The sequence below is a fragment of the Leucoraja erinacea genome, chromosome 9 (genome assembly GCF_028641065.1).
Source record: "Leucoraja erinacea ecotype New England chromosome 9, Leri_hhj_1, whole genome shotgun sequence".
NCBI classification, from domain to species: Eukaryota; Metazoa; Chordata; class Chondrichthyes; order Rajiformes; family Rajidae; genus Leucoraja; species Leucoraja erinaceus.
In genome coordinates, this window is record NC_073385.1 from 45,787,112 (window position 1) to 45,806,715 (window position 19,604).

The window sequence follows — 19,604 nt, forward strand, 5'->3', positions numbered from 1 at the left end:
GAGGCTCGAAGCTGGTCAGGGCCGCTATTGACCACATCTCCGCTGCTCCAAGTCGGCCCCGGCAGCGAAATCGGGCATTCCAGTGCTGGCACGTCGTTCTAGCACGGCCCGCCTGCAGTTCCACCCAACGCCAGCTGAGGTCGCTATGGTTCAACCCAGCCAACTTTGCCTGCAGTTCCAGAAGCCAGCAGAGGGTGTTGGTGCTATTATCGTTGCTTGGGAGCTGCAGCCAGGCAATGTCGCCCACCCTGTGCGTTCCTGGGAAACGAAGGGGCCGGTCGTCAGTGATTCCTTCGGCGGCCGGCTATATTCATCGCGTCTTCGCCTGGGATCGCCGCACCGGGAGTCGGTTCCTCGTAGACACCGGGGCCGAGGTGAGTGTGCTGCCTCCCTCCATCAATGGCATCTGTGCGGGTAAACGCGGTGAACGGGAGTGTTATTCGCACTTACGGAGTTCGCACCATCTCCCTCAACTTTGACCGCAGCTGCTTTTCGTGGGAGTTCGTCATCACCAACGTTTCTCAGCCGCTGCTGGGTGCCGACTTCCTTCGAGCCCATTCACTGCTCGTGGATGCCAAGCGGCAGTGCTTGGTGCACTCCATCTTCCTCCACGTTGGTGATCCGGTTGCACGGGCATCCTCGAACCCCACTTCCACTCCTCCACCCCCAAGCACGGGGTGGAACACCACATTCCTACTACCGGCCCGCCTGTGTACGCCCGGGTGCGTCGTCTCGCGCCGGACAAGCTTCGTCTGGCTCGGGAGCAGTTCCGGCTGATGGAGGCGATGGGCATCGTGGACTGTTTGAATTTGTGCGGATGCCGTTTGGTTTGAAGAACGCTGTGCAGGCCTTTCAGCGGTTTATGGACTGTGTGTTCCGTGGCCTGGACTTTGTATTCGTGTACTTGGACGACATACTCATGGCTAATCCATCCACGAGAGGATGCCCTGACAGTGGATGCTTCTGAGGTTGCAGTTGGGGCAGTGTTGGAGCAGCTCGTTGACGGATGCTGGCGGCCACTCGCCTTCTTCAGCAGGCATCTCAGTGGTGCTCAGCGCCGTTATAGCGCTTTCGACCGTGAGCTCCTTGCCCTGTACCTCGCCGTGCGCCACTTTCGCTACTTCCTGGAGGGGAGGCCTTTTACTGCATATATGGATCACAAGCCACTAACCTTCACGTTTGCTAAGGTTTCAGACCCGTGGTTTGTCCGGCAGCAGAGGCAGTTGGCATATGTGTCTGAGTACACCGTTTCGTATAACAGGGTAGCCGGCGCCTTATCGCGACCTGCGGTTCACGCGGTTCTCCAAGTCGGGCACAGGCTGCGCAAGGAGGTTGGACATTGGGCACGCACCTGCATCCCGTGCCAGACCGCCATGGTGCAGCAACACGTGCATGCGCAGTTGCAGGAGTTCGCCATCCCTCGGCAGCGGTTCGCCCACATGTGGACGTCGTGGGGCCGCTGCCGCCGTCCTGGGGCATGACCTATTTCTTCACCGTGGTGGCCGCTTTACGCGGTGGCCTGAAGCCATTCCGCTACCTGATTCCTCAATGGCCACGTGCTCAGGCATTGGCGGCGCACTGGATTGCCACTGGACATAACATCCGACAGGGGGCCTCAGTTCACGTCGGAGCTGTGGTTGGCCATGGCATTCCTCCTGCGGGTTCGCCTACACCACACGACGGCGTATCATCCGCAGGCGAACGGACTGGTGGAGCGGTTTCACCACCAACTCAAGGATGCCTTGAAGGCACGGCTCAATGATCCGGACTGGGTGGACGCTCTGCCGTGGGTTTTGCTCGGGATCCGCACCGCAGCCCCGGAGGTCTTGGCCTCTTCCTCTGCTGAGTTGGTGTATGGGTCCCCGTTGACGGTGCCCGGGGAGTTCATCCCGTCGGCACGTGGCCAGGTGGAGCAGCCTTCGGACGCTCTGCTTCGGCAGACGGTTGGCGCAGGTCCCCACGTCTCGTCATGGGTCCTTCCGTCCGCATGTTCGCTCTGTTCTGGAGGACTGCCAGTTCGTCTTCCTTCGTAGGGATGCTCATTGGACACCTCTCCAGCGGCCGTACGAAGATCCCTTCTGAGACCAAGAGTATGGCTCAACTACATTCATCCTGGACATGGGGGGGGTCGGCATGAGACTTTCGGTTGCACGGCTGAAGCCGGTGCATATTGACATTGATCGGCTGGTGCTGGTAGCGTGGCCCCGTAAGTGAGGGCGCCCTCTGTCTTGGGTACCTCCTCCAGTGGCTACCCCGTCCTCTGCACCTGTTGGTCAGTTGCCCGTTCCTGTTCCGGGCATGGCGCGCACCCGGGCTGGCCGCCGTGTGCGCCCTCCTGTCCATTTCGTGCCTCGGGTTCTTGGGGGGGGTGGGCGGTGTCCTGTGGTGGTCCCTGGGGGTTAGGCCACTCCTTGGGTCATCCCCCTCGGCTCTTGAGGGACAGGGACATGGGTCTGCGACGGGGCCTTATCTGAAAATTTTTGTCATTATTTCTTGAGTTATTTACTAAAATTGTTCACAGATCTGAAATATTTTTTAAAGTTAACGAGCAGATGATTCACAATGGCTCTGCTCCTCGCGCCCCGCTTGTCACTGTTTTCAACACACCACCTGCTGGGCACTGTTTTCCATGCGCTGCGAGTTACGCCACGCCCCCACCCCCGACTCGCAGTCATTTCTTTTCTTCGCGCCCCGTTCGCAGCCGACTCGCACTCGCCCGTCTGCCCTGCCCCCCCCCCGCCCACAGCCCAGCCGCCCAGCCGCCCTCCCACCCCACCCCCCCAGGGCTCTGAATTAAAGCCGCTGAACTCGCAGTAATTTGGTTGGGCTTCAGAGGCCCCGAGCACTCCCGAGGCCCGCCGCCCGCTAGCATTTGGTCCCGCCCGCTCAGTGTCCATGCCGCCCGCTTGCCTCCCCCTCCTTTCCCCCCCCCTCCCCTTCTCTCCCCCACTCCCTCATCCCCCTTCTCTCCCCCCCTCCCCCTTCCTCTCCCCCACTCCCCACTCTCCCCTCTTCTTCCCCCCCCCCCTCCTCTCTCCCCTCCCCCTCCTCCCCCCCCCCCCCTGGGAGGACGGGACCCAACGGGTCCCCCTTGGCAGGGCTCTCACTTAACTTTTGTTCCCTGTTGCCAGTCGGGCAACCTTGGCAGCTTTTTAAATGACAGTTTAGGTGGTTATTTAAGACAGCATGCATGACGCGTGCAATGATGTGCTCGGACGAAGTGCGCAGTTACCAGTCGGAATTATGCTCAATGAAGCATCACATATTATATCTGCTTCAAATAAAGTCACAAACTAAATCAAGACATGATATATACCACAATGACATGCAGCAAAATTATAATACAGTATGTCAACTCTTTTTACACATTGCAATGAATGCAATTTCTATTATTTTTTTGCACTTCCAAACAAAAATGTGGTTGGATTATTTAGCGTATGATCAACCTGTGTCAATAAATCCTTTACCATGGTAACATATATGCTTAACCATGCACACTACAGATTGATGCAAGCATGTTTTCTGTGAAGGACCGAAAATTATCATGAAATGACCATAACATGGGTCGTTATTGCCATTGGTACAGAAACGCTCTCGCTTCCCACATAATTTATCCACAACAAAATATACAGGTTGCACGGAAATTTCTAAAGCATTTTTGGATAACTACCGTTAAAACCGACTATACCCTATCTGACAGGTTGAACATTACACTAACTGACAAGAGATGGCCAAAGGACATAACTGTAGCAAATGTTCTTTTGTTAATATGTTTAAAGGTGTCAAAACGCCACATTATCGGACATTCAGATTAGATATATATGTTGTGAACAGCAATGAAGATACCCAGTCTGTACACACCAGATTAAAAAAAAATTATTGATAAATGCTGTTTTCATCATTCCCACCAGAATTAACATTAAAATGTCAGCTGAAATATCTCCTGACCATATTTGTGATGTATATGACTGACTGTAGAAGTAAAACGTGGATAAATCCAATGTATAGTTGTGAATTCTGTAATAATGTGTAAACGGTAGTAGTGACAATCGAACAGAGCGCTTTTAATGTTTCACGTGTTCACAATTTAATTAATCCATCTTTATGGATTAATACAAATAATAACATTGGGAATTAAAACACATTTGATTGCATTCCGTTGTCAAACATAGTCAATGTTCACTCTGAAGACATTTCCAGCCCAATAGGGGTGGGGATCATTGCGTGATGGACGGTTGAGAATTTAATTCTTTTGAAAGGCAGTCACCGCTGGCATTTATTCCCGAGAGAAAGTAGTTCATTTTAATTTGCTGTAGTCATGTGGTGAAGTTACTTTGGCAGCATGGAAAGAAAGGGTAGTCTAGGATATTGCCCCGCGTGGCATTGAAATTGTTGTCATTTGGTTGGGATGGTGTGTTTCTTGAATAGGTGCTGACGATTGTCTCGAAGGTTGCTGGAGGAACTGCCATGATATACTGTAGCTAGTGCACCAAATTTGGGCAGCTGATTTGACCATGCAATTGTCTTTTTGATAACGTATGGTTTAATTTATTTGAATCTGACACAGATGATTTTTCTAATGCTTAATATTTCAGATAGGTAATGGTCAGAAGAAATGTACAAAGACATAGAAAAGTACAACAGTACAACATAATTCACCACCGCCGAATAAAGTATTCAATCAATCAGAAGGCTGAGGACAGATGGACCAGTGTGGAATTGGGAAAGGAAGTTGAAATGCATGCAACAAGGATGGCCTTTGTAGTTCTCATTATCACCTTCCCTATCAGATTCCACCACTGGTAGCACTTGTGTTCCTGTTTATCATTCTCTTAGCTGTCTCCACCTTTGCCTTCCCTTCACCTCATCTGGCTCCATCAGCTTTTTTTCATGCCTGCCCCTACCTCCATCTCTCAACTCCATCTCGCCTCTTCCCCTACCTGATTTCAACTGCCTATCATGCTTCGCCCAATCTCCATGTACCAATCAGCCATTGGCTCATCTCTCCCCCTCTTTATACTAGCTACTGTCCCCCTACACTCTCCATCCGGATACAAGATTTCACACCAGAATGTTGACAATTACTCCCCCCACTCTCTCATCACCACCAATGTTACTTGTTTCACTGAGTTCCGCTAGCATATTTTTTGTTGCTTAAGAAACTTTTCACTTCTATTGGCATTTGGTAGGAACTGTTGGATTATATTGGTATTTTGATTCTGGAGATTTGTTATGGCAGGAATCTGATATTGCGCCTCAAAATGAATCTCATTTACATTTCTAATTAATTTGAATTGTTATGAAATTAGTTTCACAAAGAAATCTTGGGTATTGTTAAACGATAACTGAACCAGAGTGCTGTGCAATGAGTGCAGATGCCAAAAGGAGAGGAATAAATGTTGCCTGTTTGTGCAAACCAATAACATTGCTCAGGAAGAAAAAAACATTTAAAATCATGATCACAACATCACTGAACATTTGTGAAAATTCAGGTGAAAAGAGAAGGGAATATGTTGAAGTGCTGAAGAAATTATAGTGGATGTAAATTGCATACAATAACAGATTATACAAACATTGCCATACAAACATTGCCATAGCATTTAAGAGTCATAAAACAAAATCTTAAATCTATTTCATTTGTTAAAATTAAAAATTAGTCTGCTAGAAGAGTGCAAGGAAAAAACTGCCAGTGCTCGGAGGGAATCTAAATCACGGAGGGAAAATTTCTCTCTTCCTTGACTCTCGGTCTGAAGAAGGGTCTCAACCCAAAATGTCACCTATTCCTTTTCTCCAGAGATGCTACCTGACCAGCATTTTGTGCTTCGCCTCGGTGTGAACCAGCATCTGCAATTCCTACCTGCTTATTTTTGTTTTTCATTAAAAATATTGTTACTGGGAGCAAATTTATTTTTAAACCAAAGCATAGCTTTATTTACCAATAGATTCTTCATAACAGATAATGATCAATGAAAAGTAGTTGAAATGATTTTAAGAGCGGGGTAAGTAGGCACCTCATGATTGTAGGTATGTGAAAACTTGAGCCTGATAGTTCTTTTCAATAATTTTATCAAAATGGTCTGATGTTATTTATTGTTAACAATACCTTGATTTTTGTGTTTTTGAGATTCTAGTTCTAATTTACACCGCATTGTAGTATATGTGCAGTCCAGAAATATACCTGGCTTGTTAAAGTGCCAATAACATGTATACTTGTGGTGTGAATTGTGTGATTTTGAACGTACAGCAAACCCTCTTTTTACCAGAGGATTTCAGTTATAGTGGACCGTATCTGGTGTAGACAGAATCTTCAGTCGAAAGAAGGGTCTCGACCCGAAACGTCACCTATTCCTTCGCTCCATAGATGCTGCCCCACCCACTGAGTTTCTCCAGCATTTTTGTCTACCTTCTGTTGTAGACAGAATTCATTGTTTCATGGAATGACCGTTAATTGGATGGAGCAAATCTTAGTTTAGTTTTAGAAATGGCACTGTACATTGATATCATTCTGTTTCTTTTACTGTCCTTGCTACTGTACTGTGTTTTGAACATTTTGGAGAATTACACCTTAGAATAGTGTTTTGGAAACCATTTTAGCTTAGTTTATTTTAGAGATACAGTGTGGACACATCGAGTCCGCGCCGACCAACAATCACTCGTACACTAGTTCTATCCTACACACTACGGACAATTCACAGTGCGCAGGGTAGAACTACTGTACTAATTCTATCTTTCCTCCCCCATTGTCTTTCTAATGTGGGAGGAAAGATCAAACCACTATAGTAGTTCCATCCTACACACTATGAAATGTCCTTATTATGTAGGATAGAATTGGTGAACCAGAGCACCTGGAGGAAACCCACTGTATCACAGAGAGCACCCGAGATTAGGATCGAACTCTGCCCTCTGGCCCGGTAATGCAGCAACACTACCGTGGTGCCACTGTGCCGTCTCAAGATAATATGTATTTTGTGTCCTTTACTGTTAATTGTGTAATGCATGTTGGCTGTTTTTTCAATCTTACTGTACATATGAACCCCCTTATTCGGTTGGCACAGACAATCAGCAATAATGGACACTATCTCCCATCATGTAGTCCGTTATAGCAAAGATTTATTGTAATTGAGAACTATGCACAATTTATTTTGTTGCCCCTACAAACTCCTTCTCCTACCTCCCATCACCACTTGGTGTAATGGATGAATCTTGCCCAGAACTCAGCCCTGCAGTCTAGGATCTCTCCTTGTATTGGTCATGTTTACATTTCACGTCTTCATCTCCTTATGTGCACTTGTGCTACAGTCATTAGTGCCTTCAAAAGAAACTGAAATAAAAGTTGACTGCAAGAAGAAGTTAGAACTATTGGGATTTTTCATGGCTGAACTTGAGAAATGCAGTGTTCACTTTAGCAGGCTGTGCCAGACTTTTGAATAAGGAACTGTGACCTAAACAGCAGTTTTAGTTTTGTTGAAGACCAGGCATACCATCTGAAGATATATTGTCATTCCCTGTCCATTCAAGTGGATAAAGGAAGATGGGGTGTTATCTTAATACCTTGAGTGAAAAATGGGAGGAGTAAATAAGGCAAAAGAGGAAATGTTAAGGGTTTATATAAATGGCCAGACGTGGGTGAAATGTTTCCCGGGCTGTTAAAAGAGTAGGGGTAGAAATTGAGTAGGCTTTGACTATAATTCTACAATCCTTTCTAGCTGTGGAATGTTGTCAGAGGATTATTGGACTGCAAATGTTGTACAATCTTTCAAAACAATGTGGCGGGATCAATAATTTGTTTAACTTGAATGATGGGGAAATGGCGGGCTGGCAAGGCTTAATTGAGGTATTTTAAATTGAGTGACAGAATGATCAGAAATGAGGGGAAATTTTGTTGCACCCTTTCCAATTTAATTACATCCTTTCGATAGCAAGGCGGCCAGAACTGTATACAATACTCCAAATGTGGCTTCCCGACATCCTAATTCCTGTACTCAAAACCCTGACCGATGAAGGCAAGCATGCAGAATGCCTCCTTCACCACCCTGTTTACTTGTGTTGCCATCTTCATAGAAATAGGTCTCTCTAATCCACAATAATCCTCTACAATTTACTGTATAAGTTCTTTCCTGGTTTGATCTACCAAGCTGCAACACCTTGCATTTACTTGATTTAATTCCATCTACCAATCGTTGGTCCATAGGCTCTGTTGTTCAAGATCCATTATAATCCTAGATAACCTTCACTGTCTACGACAACATCAATTTTAATGGCATCTGTAAATTTACTGACCATGTCATGGACATTCACATCCAACTTGTTAATATCAAACAACAGTGCAACCAGCACTGCACCTTGGGTACACCAATTGTTACAAGCTTACAGTCTGAAAAAAAAACCTGTCCACCAACGTCCTACCTTTGAGCCATTCAAGTTAATGAGGCATGATTTCCCATGCCCAATATCCTTAATTAATCTTGTCCTTCAAAATGCATGTAGATATTATCTCTCAGAATCCCCGCTAATGACTTATGCTAATGACAATGACGTAAGGCTCATTGGTCTGTAGTTCCCAGGCTTTTCCTTGCAGCCTTTCTTAAATAGAGACACAGCATTAACTCTTTTGGCACCTCACCATTGGCTATGGATGGTACAAATATCTCTGCCAGTGGGTCTGCAATTTCTGACCGAGCTTTCTACATTGTCCTAGGATACACTTGATCAGCTCCAGGGGAGTTATTGAATTGGCGTTCCCTGTGGATGATGTCTTTTAACGTGGGATAGCAAGCAATTGCATAACAATCGCTGTACAGACTTGACAGAGCTGGGTCCTGATCCAATAGCAGGGGAGTACAAGGTTACTGAAGATCAAACTCTGCTACAGAGCTAGATGTTGTGTGGGTAGCATTTGATTAATGCATTCTATCTGATAGTTTCCTTCTGCTTGCCCAATTTCCAGTTAGGATTATAAACATTAATGGAATGTATATTCTAGAAAGAAAGGACCTAATTGTTAAATATCATTAACATAAGGGAATGGGGAAAGCGCACCAGTGAAAGACTAGAATGTCGAGAGAAATGTACGGCTAGGTATGAATGCATATATTAAATTAAAATGGAGGCTGGGATTCTTTATGAAGTGTTGTGTCAAAAATGAACCTTTCCAGGTTGGTACAGAATGCCATAATAATAGAATGGTATTAGCACAGAAGGAGGTCATTTTGTCCTAGTCTATCCTAGCTGACTCATAAAACAATGTAGTTAGTCTACTCCCCTGCCGTTCCCCATGGCGCTCTAATGCATTTCTTTTGCATAGTTCTTTTTCAAAAGCCACAATTTAATCCATCTCTAACCTTGCAGAGCCATTTTATATGTTAGCCACTCACCTCAATTGTTTGGTAAGTAGTTTCCTAGTGCAGCTGTTAGTTATTTACCCAGCCAATTTAAATCTGTGTTTCTCTATCCTTTTACTAATGGGATTTTTTTTTCGATCTACTGTAATTAAAACCCTGATGATTATCAATTGGGAAAAATTCCTGCTCGTGGAGAACAGCCCCTGTTTTCGTCTTTTCCTCATCCCTGGTGAACATTTTCTACACCCTTTTCAAGGTCTTCACATCCTTCTAAAAGTACATTGTCCAGAATTAGAAACCGTACTCTAGTTGTGGCTGAGCCAGTGCTTTATAAAGATGGCTCATGATTTCTGTTTTTATACACAGAACTTCTGTGAAGCCCAGGATTACATATGTTTTTTTTAACCACATCAAACTACTCAAACACATTTGAAAGATTGTAATATACACAACATCTCTCTGTTCCTGTGGAACAATTCCCTTTCGAGTTCTTTATATTATACTGTTCTCTCCCTGTTTGTCCCATTAAATGTCCTCTTTTTGCATTGTTCATTTGCCTTATGTGGTCATTCCACAAGATTATCTGTTGTCTGGAAGTGTATTACAATTTTTACTAAACTGCATTGTTTACTATACTTCCAAATTTAGTGTTGACTGAATGTTTTGAATTAGTTTCCTGTATATACACATCCATGTCATTAATAAATATCAGCGGAAGCCAAGGTCCCCGCAAAGTATTCTGGAGAAGCTGCTTTATATGTTCCAAATCGAACATACACAACTACTTTTGTAACTTGGACATTTTCTCATCCATGCTGCCACTATGACTATTAATGCATGAACTTTATCCCTATTGAAAAGCCTATTATATGACATTTTATCAAATGTCATCCTGTCAGGTCGGGGGGAGTTCCCCCCCCCCCGCCACGGGTACCATGTAATCCTGTGCTACCTGCTCCATGGTCGTATAGTCGGCGATTAAACCGTCACCCCCACCTGGTTTGTCAAGTGAGGAGGGGGCTGTGGACCTCCAGCAGGATCAAAAACAAGACCTGTCAAAGGGCGGATGAACTCCGAGAGAGCCAACAGCCATCCACACTTCAGTTGAAGTTACGATCACTGTCGTACATAGCATTGTAAGGCACTGTGCCCGATGATGTTTTCAACGATGATGATGATGATTGAAGGTCCAAATCCCCTCACCAGCTCTCTGTAACTTCATCAAGATCTTCCATCACATTCAAATTAAACACAATTTCATCTGTAAAGTACTCATTGAGACAGGCTGAATGAAAGCTTATTTATTTCAGCTGATTAATTTGGAAAAGTAAATAATGTGAGATATGTGAGAATGTTCTTGATTTTTGTGTTGCCATCTATCTTCTTTTTACATCTCCCCAGACAGACCAGTTGCAATTAACAAACTTTTATCATTCTCTCTTAACTGGCACTGCCACAATCTTGTCTTTCTTGGTCTGCAACCTGCCAAAGACATTCAGATGTGGATGTGCAGGAAACTAACTAGTCTGAAGAAGGGTCTCGACCCAAAATGGCACCCATTCCTTCTCTCCAGAGATGCTGCCTGGCCCACTGAGTTACTCCAGCTTTTTGTGTCAATCTTCATCTTAAGGACATTCACTTGTTCTCTCCATTCCTTAAAATATGTTTGTCCTCTAACCTTTCCTGGTTCCAAAGTAAGGTCATCAACCTGAAACATCAATTCTGTTTTTCTCACCAGAGATGCTGCCTGACTTGAGTATTTCCAAAATTGCTTGTTTTAAAAGGAGGCACAGTGCACAGTTGCAACCTTAGAGAGACCCGGGTTTGATCCTGACTACAGGTGCTGTCTGTATAGAATTTGTATGTTCTCAATGTGACCTGGGTTTCCTCTGGATGGTCCGGTTTCGTCCCACATTCCAAACACATGTAGGTTTGTAGGTTAAGTTGCTTCAGTAAATTGTCCCTTGTGTATAGAGCGGAACTAGTGTACCAGTAGTAGTTGGTTGGCACAGACTGGGTGGACTGAAGGGCCTGTTCATGCTGTATTACTAAACAAATTTCAGATTTCCAGCATCAGCAAGTGGTTTTTTGCTAGTTTCCATTAATTCAAAAACATTTCCAAGTGACATTTAAATTGAGATTGGATTATTGATTTTGCTTCACTAACTGACTGATAGTTGCTTGGCATATCGTTTCTTTTTGAGCTCTTTGCTGCATCTCGTGCTCCTCATCCACTGGTACCATCCCTCAGATAGTTCAGTTCCCTGATAACAGCAGGGACAACCTGTTCCTGAGGTATGTGTTTTCACATTTCTCTACCTCTTGCCTGGTGGGAGAGGGGAGAAGAGGGAATGACCGGGGTGAGACATCCTTAATTTTGCTGGTGGCTTTGCTGAGGCAGCGTGAAATGTATAGTCTATGGAAGGAAGGTTGGTTTGTATGATGGTCTGGCTGTGTCCCCAACTCTTTGTAATTTCTTGCGGTCTCGAATGGAGCTGTTCCCAAACCATGATGTGATGCATCCTGATAAAATGCTTTCTTGTGGGCTAATAAGTACGTTTGCAGACAACACAAAAATTATTGAGTTGTGGATAGAGAGGAAGATTGTCAAAGGCTTCAACAAGATACAGATCAGCTGAAAATATGTGATGTAGACCATGTTCAGGCCAACGCCATTCGTTTAAATTGGCATTGTGGTCAACATAGATATCATGGGCTGAAGGGCCTGTTCCTATGCTGTGCTGTTGTGAAAGGACCAACAATTGTCTGTAATATGAATAATTAAATCTTCCCACAGCTTTTCCAGACATCACTGCAAATGAACAATGTGAATAAGTTTATTGGCCAAGTATTCACATACAAGAAATTTGCCTTGGTGCTCCGCTCACAAGTGACAACGTGACATACATTAACAGTTAAGAATAATACATAAAACATTAAACATTAATAATAAAACATTATTGATTAAGCATGTGAATTAAATGAAATACCAGAGCAAAAGGAGGCTATAGATTTTTGGTTATTGAGTACAGCTACTACGCATGTGGAAAAAAGCTGTTTTTATGTCTGGCTGTGGCAGCTTTGACAGTCCGGAGTCGCCTTCCAGAGGGAAGTGATTCAAAGAGTTTGTGGCCAGGGTGAGAGGGGTCAGAGATGATCTTACCCACCCGCTTCCTGGCCCTTGCAGTGTACAGTTTGTCAATGGAGGGAAGGTTGCAGCCAATAACCTTCTCAGGTGATCGGACGATTGGCTGCAGCCTCCGGGTGTCGTGCCCGGTGGCTGAGCCAAATCAGACCATGATAGAGAAGGTGAGAACAGACTTTACGATGGCCGTATAGAATTGGACCTTCATTGCCTGTGGTAAATTGTGCTTCCCCGCACCGGGCGATCGAACCTCGCGTTGAGGCTGGTCGAACATTCCGCGACGTTGGAGCTCCCTGCTCTGCCTCACCCGAGACTGTAAGCCCTTGGTGTTTGTGGTCGCTGTGGGAGCGATCCCAGGCAAGGGATCAGCTCCGATGTTAAGTCCACGCCCCCCGGGGTGCGGCTCACAACAGTCCGAGGAGGCTTCCAGCTCCATCGATGGTAGGCTGCAGAGCCTGGAGAATTTGATAACTAAAAAATAACATAGAGTGAACAGATGAGCAGACTTCCGTCAGGGCTGCCACTGCCCCGGCGCCCCTGGTGGTCATCATTGGACCATAATTGCCTGTGGCAGATTGTGCTTCCTCAGCTGCTGCAGGAAGTACATCCTATGTTGTGTCTTTTTGACTGTGAAGTCGATGGTGGCCCCCCCATTTCAGGTCCTTGGAGATGATGGTTCCCCGGAACTTAAAAGACTCCACACATGTGACTGTGGTGTTGTTTATGGTGAGTGGGGTAAGGGGAGGGGGAGCTCTCCTAAAGTCATCAATCAATTCCACTGTCTTAAGAGCATTGAGCTCCAGGTTGTTGCGATGGCACCAGGAATCCAGCTGTGTCACTTCCTGTCTGTAGGCAGATTCCTCCCCATCCTGGATAAGTCCAATCGGGGTTGTGTCATCCGCAAACTTGAGAAGCTTGGCAGAGGAGTCAGTGGAGGTGAGGTCATTGGTGTAGAGAGAGGAGTGTACGCAGCCTTGCTCCTATGCTGAGGGTCTGTGGGTCTGAGATGTTCTTCCCAGCCTCACATGCTGCTTTCTGTCTGTCAGGAAGCTGGTGATCCACCGACAGAGGGGTTCAGGCACAGTCAACTCAGAAAGTTTGGAGTGTAGTAGCTCCGGCACAATGGCTTTGAATGCAGAGCTAAAATCAACAAACAAAATCCTTGCATAGGTCCCCTGGCGGTCTGTGTGCTGGAGCATGAAGTGCAGGCCCAGGTTGACTGCGTCATCCATAGATCTATTGGCCCGATATGCAAACCAGCAAGGGATTTGTGATATTTGTCAGCTTGGCCACCATAAGCCTTTAAAGGATCGTCATGACCACAGAGGTCAGTGGGACAGGCCTGTTGTCATTAAGACCAGTAATCCTTGCCTTTTTGGTTACAGGGACAATAGTGGAGACTTTGAAGCAGAGAGGGACAGCACAGGTTTGCAGGGATTGGTTGAAAATATCTGTGAAAGCCAGTGCCAGGTGTTCGGCACAGAGCTTAAGAGTTGAGAGGGAAACATTGTCCGGTCCTGGAGATTTCTGGCTTTTCTATCTTCTGAAAAGCCTCTCCACCTCCTCTTTTTATTGTTGATGATGGAGTAGTAATGTTGTGCAGCGCGGAGGGTGTGGGTAATTGGGTGTGAAGTGGTGATTGGAGAGGGGTGGTTGGGAAAGAGTCCAGTCTTTTCAGACTGGAGTCTTGCTTTAAGTGAATTGCATGATTGAATGTTATGGTTTTGTCAATAAACCTTGGTACAACATTGAAATAGCAATGTAATTATTATGCTCTAGTACTTGATTTACTGAAAATGCTAAAAGCACATAAATTCGTGATGTGACCTTCACATGCTTGGATTGACTTTTGGCCAGAGAGCTGGTAAGGGAAATTCGGCTTTTAGACAGTGCTTGAAAGATGATTACCCTTGCCTTTTGGTGTGATTGATTTGGCATTGGTTTCCTGGTTCTTGCTGTAATTTGAAACAATTCATTTAAATGTACATGGTTTAATTGTGGTATTGCTCACTCTTTGAGCACAGCAAAGTACATTAGAAGAAACGAGTTACCTACAAAATAAAATACCTGGTTATTTATTGGTTAGTGTCATTAGTAGCATCGAGTGCTTGATTTTATCCTTGCTGAACAAATACAGATGGTGGATCACTTGTAAACACCAGTAATATTTAAAGTACACTTTCAGGAAAAGATAAATTAAGATGAAATTAGAAAAAAAGAAATATTTATATTTGCAAGATGCCTTCCATTTCATTCCAAAGTATGTTAAGACAAAAAGATACATTTTAATATGTAGTCGTTGTGATCATGTTTGAACTGAAGAACTAAATTTGTGCAAAGGTTCTAACAGTTGTAAGATGATGACCAAGTCATTTCTTTTGAATGCTGTTGGTTCAGGGACAAATGGCATGCAGAAGTCTTCTCAGTAATATTGGTAGTGCGGCAGGGATTGCGGAAGAAGATCAATGTTCATGAAATGTAATTCTAAACATTTCTGCCTTCCTCGTTCCATGCATTTGAGGGCTTCATTTAATTTTAGCAATTCTATCTCCAGACATTTTACCTTACTGTCGGTTTGCTTTTGTAAATGAAAGTTGAATATTAAGTCACTTGCCAAGTAAAACAGCTTTTCACAATTGAATTGATTACTTCACCCATACCAGCACTCCAGAAAGCCCCCCCACTGGCCACCAATATTGGAATTGGTGGAGAGGTGGAATATTGCGTCGGGGGACCAGCCCTCACGTGTGAACATGGGACCCAACGGGTCCCACATAGTCTAGTATATATATATTTAACTGTTCCATATTCTGTGTTTGCACTTCTGGGTGAGATGCTAACTGCATTTCATTGCCTCTGTACTTGTAGACTGCACAATGACAATAAAGTTTGAATCTGAATCTGAAAAACCAAGCCATGAAGACAAAGGAAATGTCCGTAGACCTCCGAAACAGGATTGTGTCGAGACAGATCTTGTGAAGGGTATAAAACAATTTCTGCAGCATTACAGGTCTCGAAGAGCACAGTGGCCTCCGTTGAACTTTTTGGCCTGAATGCCAAGCGTCGCGTCTGGAGGAAACCAGGCACTGCTCATCACCTGACCAATACCATATCTACGGTGAAGCATGGTGGTGGTAGCATCATGCTGTAGGGATGTTTTTCAGCGACAGGAACTGGGAGACTAGTCAGGATCGAGGGAAAGATGAACGGAGCAAAGTACAGAGAGATCCTTGGTGAAAATCTGCTCCAGAGCGTCTGGACCTCAGACTGGGGTGGAGGTTCACCTTCCAACAGGACACTGATCCTAAGCACACAGCCAAGACAATGCAAGAGTGGCTTCGTGACAAGTCTGTGAATGTCCTGTAGTGGCCCAGCCAGAGCCCGGACTTGAACCCGATCAAACACCTCTGGAGGGACCTGAAAATAGCTGTGCATTGATGCTCCCCATCCAACCTGACAGAGCTTGAGAGGATCTGCAGAGAAGAATGGGAGAAATTACCAAAATACAGATGTGCCAAGCTTGTGGCGTCAAACACAAGAAGACTTGAGGCTGTAATCGCTGCCAAATGTGCCTCAACAAAGTACTGAGTAAATGGTCTGAATACTTATGTAAATGTGATATTTCAGTTATTTCTTCTTAATTACTTTGCAAAAATTCCTAAACACCGGTTTTCACTTTTTTATTATGGGGTATTGTGTGTAGATTGATGAGAAAAAAAATGAATTTAATCCATTTTAGATAAGGCTGTAACGTAACAAAATGTGGAATGTGAAGGAGGCTGAATACTTTCTGAATGCACTATATGAGATTTAGAAATATTATTTCTTATCCTTTTTCAGTTATATATGAATACCACTTATCCAAATCTGGGGAAGGACATTATTGCCATAGAGGGAGTGCAGAGGGTTCACCAGACTGATTCCTGGGATGTCAGGACTGTCTTATGAAGAAAGACTGGATAGACTTGGTTTAGACTAAGGGCGACAGATAGCACAATGGGCTAAGAGTTCGGCTGGCGACCGGAAGGTAGCCGGTTCAAATCCCGCTTGGAGTGCATACTGTCGTTGTGTCCTTGGGCAAGACACTTCACCCACCTTTGCCTGTAATGGAATGTAATTACGGCGGCAGGCGCGGGCACACCGCGACGCCCTGTGTCTCCCTTTCAAGGGAGATGCTAAAAATGCATTTCGTTGTCTCTGTACTGTACACTGACAATGACAATAATTGAATCATTTCATTTCATTTTATCATTTATACTCTCTAGAATTTAGGAGATTGAGAGGGGATCTTATAGAAACTTACAAAATTCTTAAGGGGTTGGACAGGCTAGATGCAGGAAGATTGCTCCCGATGTGGGGGAAGTCCAGGACAAGGGGTCACAGCTTAAGGATAAGGGGGAAATCCTTTAAAACCGAGATGAGAAGAACTTTTTTCACACAGAGAGTGGTGAATCTCTGGAACTCTCTGCCGCAGAAGGTAGTCGAGGCCAGTTCATTGGCTATATTTAAGAGGGAGTTAGATGTGGCCCTTGTGGCTAAGGGGATCAGAGGGTATGGAGAGAAGGCAGATATGGGATGCTGAGTTTGGATGATCAGCCATGATCATATTGAATGGCGGTGCAGGCTCGAAGGGCCGAATGGCCTACTCCTGCACCTAATTTCTATGTTTCTATCTAAATTGGACAGATATCAGAGCTAGGTTTACATAACTATCTAACATAAGATAGACACATAGATAACATCATCAAGTAGATAGGGTGGTGAAGAAGGCTTTTGGCGCAATGGCCTTGATCAGGCAGAGAATTGCACATAAAAGTTGGGAAATTATTTGCAGTTGTAAACAAAGTTTGATGAGACCGCATTTGGAGTACTGTTTTACATTTGGTCACCTTGCTACAGGAAAGATGTCATTAAACTGAAAATAAAATGTAATTCGGTAGGGATAGCTAATGTTTCATTTTCCCGACCCAAACGTCGAGTATCTATGACCTCCAGACATGCTGCCTGAGTCGCAGTTATTCCAGCACTTTGTGTTTTGCTCAAGAATGCAGAGAAGATTTGCGAGTATGTTGTCATGACACGAGGGCCTGAACTAATGGGGGTGGTTGGGTAGGATAGGACTTTATTCCTTGTAGTGCAGGAGACTGAGACGTGATCTTATAGACACTATTCCCCTGTTCCATTATAAATGAGGCCTTCAGTGGGGTCTCCTTGATATCCCGCAGCTCCGCTCTTGCTTCCCCTCCCCTATTCGTAACAAGGACATAGTCCCCCTTGTCCTCACCTTCCACCCCATCAGCTGTCGCATACTGCACATAATCCTCCCAACATCTTCGCCACCTCCAACGGGATCTTACTACTGGCCACATCCTCACATCTCCACCCCTTTCCGCAGGGACCGTTTGCTCTGCAACTCCCTGGTCAACTCGTCCCCCAAACCTCCCCCTCCTCAGGTGCTTTCCCCTGCAACTGCAGGAGATGCAACACCTGTCCCTATACCTCCCCCCTCCACTCTGTCCAAGGACCTTAGCAGTATTTTCAGGTGAGACAGAGGTTCACTTGCACCTCCTCCAACCTTATCCACTGTTCCAGGTGTGGACTCCTGTATATCGACAAAACCAAGCACAGGCTCGGAGATTGTTTCGCTCAGAACACCTCCGCTCAGTCCGCCTAAATCTATCTGATCTCCCAGTTGCTAAACATTTGAATTCCCCCTCTCATTCTGACCATTTTGTCCTGGGCCTCCTCCATTGTCAGAGTGAAGCCAAGTGCAAATTGGAGGAACAGCACCTCATATTTGGCTTGGGCAGCTTACACCCCAGTGGTATGAACATTACTTCTCTAATTTCAAGTAACCCTTGCTTTCCCTCGCTCTACTCCATCCCCTCCCTCTTCCCAGTTCTCTGACCAGTCTTACTGTCTCTGTTTGCTTTGCAGTTACCTTCTCCCAACTAACAATCTTTTCTACATTTTCCTTGATCCTCATTCCCTTCGTCCTGTTTTCACACATTACGCTTCCTTATCTATACATGTCCTTATCTATGTACCTTCCACTCCCCTGACATCAGTCTGAAGAAGAGTCTCGACCCGAAACATCACCCATTCCTTCTCTCCCGAGAAGCTGCCTGCCCCGCTGAGTTACACCAGCATTTTGTGTCTATCTTTGAATGTACAGTCTTTTTCCCAGAATAGGGGAATCAACAACTTAAGGGCATGGGTTTAAGGTAAAAGAGGAAACATTTAAAAGGGTATTGAGGAGCAATTTTTTCACACAAGGTGGCGAGTGTATGGAATGAGCTCCCGAGGAACTGGTTGAGGCAGGTACAAAGAACATTTGTTCAGGTGCCTGGACAGGAATGGATTAGAGGGATAACCATATAACCATATAACAATTACAGCACGGAAACAGGCCATCTTGGGATGTGTCTCAAATGTGGGCAAATGGGACTGTGTATCTTGGTCGCCATGGTGAGTTGGGCTGAAGGGTTTGATCCCGTGCTGTCTGATTGAGCGCTGACTATTGGAATCTATTTGGACATCCCAGCATCTCCATCTTAATTTAAATATGTAATTAATAATTACTGGAAATTAGATCTTAGTTTTTCCCTGAGCAACATGGTAATCCCCCATTCTGCCAATATCCTGGTTTCAGTCATGTTTCTCTAAGGAAGTCCTGTTTGGATGCTTAAGAGTAATTGTTCTCCTTCCCTGACACGGTGCAAAACTGTATTCTGTATTTATGGAGATTTTAGTGCAAATAACTTTGATTGTAAAAATTGTACAATCTGGGAAGAAAATGTAGATGGGGATAGGAAAATGGATTTGCTGAGATTAACCTAATATATGTTCTTTTTCTTTGCAGCGATAGTTACTTTGCACGCGTGCGAGCAGTGGTGATGACCCGTGATGACTCGAGTGGAGGTTGGGTGCCACTGGGAGGGGGCGGCCTCAGCTGTGTCACTGTTTTTAAAGTTCATCTGGATGACTGTGCTTGTGATGATTTTCTTATCCGTGGGGAAAGGCTCCGGGACAAAGCGGTAGGAAATATATATTTTTATTTCTATTGTTTGTAGTGATGTTGAAGCCATAATTTCCAATGTTTAACTGTTTATTAACAG

General features: G+C 44.9%; 1 protein-coding gene across 2 annotated transcripts in view; it reads left to right on the forward strand.

Annotated features, from left to right (window-relative positions):
* spred1 (sprouty related EVH1 domain containing 1) overlaps window positions 1-19,604 on the forward strand; it is an 86,149-nt gene that overhangs the window by 18,564 nt on the left and 47,981 nt on the right. For both annotated transcript variants that reach the window (XM_055640717.1, XM_055640718.1), the window contains exon 2: window positions 19,349-19,523. In XM_055640717.1, the coding sequence (XP_055496692.1) occupies window positions 19,349-19,523 (175 nt within the window). The remainder of the gene's footprint in view (window positions 1-19,348; window positions 19,524-19,604) is intronic.